The sequence below is a fragment of the Cyprinodon variegatus genome, unplaced genomic scaffold (assembly GCF_000732505.1).
Source record: "Cyprinodon variegatus isolate N-32 unplaced genomic scaffold, C_variegatus-1.0 Scaffold252, whole genome shotgun sequence".
Lineage (NCBI taxonomy): Eukaryota > Metazoa > Chordata > Actinopteri > Cyprinodontiformes > Cyprinodontidae > Cyprinodon > Cyprinodon variegatus.
The window spans coordinates 702,947-707,167 of NW_015150705.1; the positions used below are offsets into that span (position 1 = coordinate 702,947).

Here is a 4,221-nt window from a genome sequence, read left to right on the forward strand (position 1 = left end):
AAAAAAAAGTCTGAAACTGAAAAGTGCGTAGAATTATTCAATCACACAGTGTTCAGAAAGTGCATTGTCCACTATTCTGCACTTTAGATGAATAACTGCTTAGGTGCCACTGGTGACGGCACTGTATCGATACTTTTGAAAATGAGTACTGTATCCGGATACAACGTTTCAGTATCGATACTTTTTGGAATATCGATACTTTTGACAACCCTAGTATGTATGTGTGCAATATATTCTAAATTAATATCATGATTTCCTTTTTTATCTTTTTTTTTTCATCAATTGATTTTACTGGTCTTTAATGGAAGGGTATGTAAACTTTAGAGCACAACTTTATATGTATCATTAAATGATTAAGACTGATAAAACATTAAGGAATGAATCATTAGACTTAAGTGTAAATGCAAAATGGATTCACAAATAAGACTCTAAATGAAGACCTAAATTAATATTTAAAATTCAAAATATATATTTTGAAAAGTAAACACGTACTTAATGAAAGTGTTTTTAATAATTGGCCCACTTAATCATGTATTTAGTACATGGGTGGTTCTAGACAGGGGCCAGGGGGGGGGCCAGTACCCCTGTAGATCATGTTATGTCCCCTGTACAACAGACATAATACTTAAAGAAGTTAATGATTATATGTGCTGGAATAAACATGCTTAATGATAGGTCCTTTGGATCTATTTCATTTGTTTTCTTTACAAATTATGTTTTACTGATTATTTAAAAACAAGGTGATAGCTTCAGGGGTATTGAGATAGGAACCCAGTTTTCATTTGCTTAATGTTTTTTTCAAGACAAATAAAAAAAAAAAATGCTCTAATTCAGATTCTATAGAAAACGGTAATTTTAACCTAAACATAAGTCAAAAAATTTGTAAAAATCCTGAATTATGAGTGTATATTGACCTAATAAGAAATCTAATTTTTATTAAACCTAATTGAATAGAAATTTCACTTCATGCAGCTCTTATATATTTGAATCCCTGGCCCTATTTTTTATTTCATACTCTCTTTCCCCCAATGAAAACACGCTGGCCCCCTCCTGGCCCTGTGGTACATTTGGTCTGGAACCGCCACTGATATGATACTGTACCAGCTGTGACTAATCCAGAATTCAAATTTATTTAGTTTCAAATCTTTTCAACAGAACGAAGTGGACTGTCTTTTCCAAACTTTACGTCCTAATTTCTAAAACACTTCATGGATCTCTCCTCCAGCCATTAAACTTTGAGCACAAGCCGAGCTACACCCTGAAGGTGGAGGGAGCCAACACCCACCTGGACCCCACCTTCCGTCACCGCGGGCCCTTCAAGGACGTCACCATCGTACACGTGAGCGTGGAAGACGTGGACGAACCGCCCCTGTTTGACTCGCCGTCGTACTACATCGAGCTTCCAGAAAACGCTGAGATCGGGACCATGGTGAAGACAGTGTCAGCGCGAGATCCAGATGCTGCCAACAACACAGTGAGGTATGAAGACAGACTGAAAAAATCCTAAACAGCAGATTTTTAGAGTTTATATATGAATAAATAGAGTTAGTCTTAGTTTCCAAACTATATATCATCTTATGTGTCGGATATAAAAAAAAATCCAGATGTAAATCTCTTTTGTTTGTTGTTTTTGCCACATATTGACTAACTTGATATTTGCCAAATACATATAAATAGTAATATTCTAAAAAAAAAAAAAAAAAACCTGAGATTTATTTAGATATAAACTTCCTTTTTCAATTTATGTAACAGTTATGAATGGTTTAACCATTCAGAGACCTTGTTATACTAATTGTAATTCAGAACAAACAATATTAAAACTGGCAAATTAAAAGAAATAATATGCAGAAGGAAATAATATGTAGAGTTTAAGCAAAAGTACCAGATTTCCAGCCTCTCCATCAGTTGTGTTTTTCCTTTGTTGTAGTTAGTAGGGATTATTCATAAAAGGTTAAAATGATGTAATGTTACCATTTTACCACCAGAGGGCAGTATTATAAAGGCTGTTTAGGGTGATCGCCCAATAAAGCCTCTTCCACGCCTCTTATTAGGACATCTAAAGATCAGAACCACTAAACCACTAAAATAAATATGTCTGCAACATTTTGTGTCCTTTATTAAAAGAAAACAGCAGTGGCATTACTCTCCAGAGTACCTAAAGTAATGAAACATTAAATCATATAATTATAATCATATGAAGGCATCAGCAGCATGAGGTCTCAGCTGTCATTTAAAACATAAATAAGCTTCAAAAGTAACAGATGATGCTGTTTGACAAACATTTCATCTGACATCTCTCATTTTATCTCTTTCCTTTTACCTACTTTCATTTTAATACAGAGATAAAAATGTAAAACGATCACACAGTCTTACAACCAAGGTTTTATCAAAACAAAATCTATCAATATTTAATTTCACTTAAATGTGGTAAAAAAAGAAAAAAAAACTTCAAAACAATATTTTCACAAATTTTTTATTTTGAATGGTAGTTTTTATGTTTTGTGCAATAGTAAAATACTTTTGAATATGTATAAGTGTTAAGTAAATGCCCTTTTATGCTGGTATATCTGGTATTAATGTCCTAGTTTGATACCCCTGTTTTACTTGTACATAGATATTTCATATCATTGAAAAACTTCATATATAAATCACATATATTATCATATTAAAATTTGTTTTTGATCATTTCTCAATTCCAAACTGATCAATTATTTATTTTCAACAAGAGTTTAGCACACTGCAATCTAAGTGGGTCAGTTTTTCTTAAAATAAAACTATTTTCCAATACAGGAAGTGGATTTAACTTTGAGGAAGAAAAAACACACCTCGGTTTTTTTTTCCAGTGAATAATATCTAATTATCATATTTCAAGGCCAAAAATACTCGTTCAATTAGTAGATGATCTTATTTAGCTGCTGAAACAAATGGAAAATAAACCTAAATTAAGAAAATTCTGTGTATTTTTTCAATCAGTATTTGCAGTGTAGCATATATTGTACATTAAGCTTTGTGTGCTTGAGCTTTTTTGAGATTTTCTGACCAGCCTAAGATCATGCCTTTTATTACGGTCTCTTCATATCAGTTTCGTAAAAAAAAAATAAAAAAGGAAAAAAATCTGAAATCCCAGATCGTTAGCGAGCTGGTTTCAGTATTCGGCTTGAGGCGCAGATAGCCGGAGAGTCTGTGGTTGCAGAAGCAAAAAGAACAACAGATGATAAACAACAACAACAGCAGGTGACCTTCAGTTTCCATTTCACATCTTTATCTCCTTTCCCCGCCTGAAGCACAACTGGCAGATACATGGAAACCCTGCTGCCCACCCACCACCTTCATCAAGTCACTGGATGAATGATATCAATACAGATCCTCAGGGGGGACCCTCACCAGCAGTGGATGTGCCAGTCATGACTGTCCCCACCTGCTAACAATAAATACAGAAGCTCTGCAACTTAATTGACTCACAAAAAATGTATGGAACATTTATTTATAAATCATTTATTGGTCTGAGAAATGCGATGTTTGGTTACCAATCCTATTAAAAGTCTGCATGTCCGTATACGCTGCTTCTTTAAGCCTTCTATGCTGCTTTAATGCAGCTTCAAACGTCTCAAGACAAATAAGGAGTGGGAGTATTAATTAAAGCTGAGCGCCCAATCAACACAGCAATAATAAAAGCTTCCCTTATAAAAACAGCAGCCAAATACAATCTAGGCTGAAATATTAGAAATCTTTGTTTCTCATTATACAGTAGACACCTCTGGGGGGTCATGGGTGGAATTCAGCAATTAGGTCTCATATATAACTGAATATCAAACTACTCCTTAAGGCACAGGAGTTCTAGATACCAGATATGGAGGACTTGCTTCTTGCTGATTAACCAACCAGGTGCATGCACAGTACAATCCAGCAAAATCAGCGTAATATGGACATGGCTTTGTGCACATTTGTAATAGAATCCCAGCTATTAACAGGTCAGCAGGGGGAAATGGAAGCACATATTGGTGGAGTCTGTGTCCCACTTATGAGGCGTCTCTGTCTTGCACAGTATTTGTATTGAGATGAGGAAAATATTGCTTTTCCCGCGACGTCGCCATGTTTTTATTTTCTTCATTCATCCCTATAGTTCAGGGGTCTGCAACCTTTCATATCCAAATAGCCGTTTTGCCCAGAGTCCGACCAAGTAAAAGTTTTTTAGAGCCGCAAAATATAACATGACTTTTT

The 4,221-nt window shown here is 34.8% G+C and overlaps 1 protein-coding gene across 2 annotated transcripts in view; it reads left to right on the forward strand.

Annotated features, from left to right (window-relative positions):
* The window catches only part of cdh20 (cadherin 20, type 2), a 139,467-nt gene that overhangs the window by 120,125 nt on the left and 15,121 nt on the right, over positions 1–4,221 (forward strand). For both annotated transcript variants that reach the window (XM_015382190.1, XM_015382189.1), the window contains exon 7: positions 1,226–1,479. In XM_015382190.1, coding sequence (XP_015237676.1) covers positions 1,226–1,479 — 254 coding nt within the window. The remainder of the gene's footprint in view (positions 1–1,225; positions 1,480–4,221) is intronic.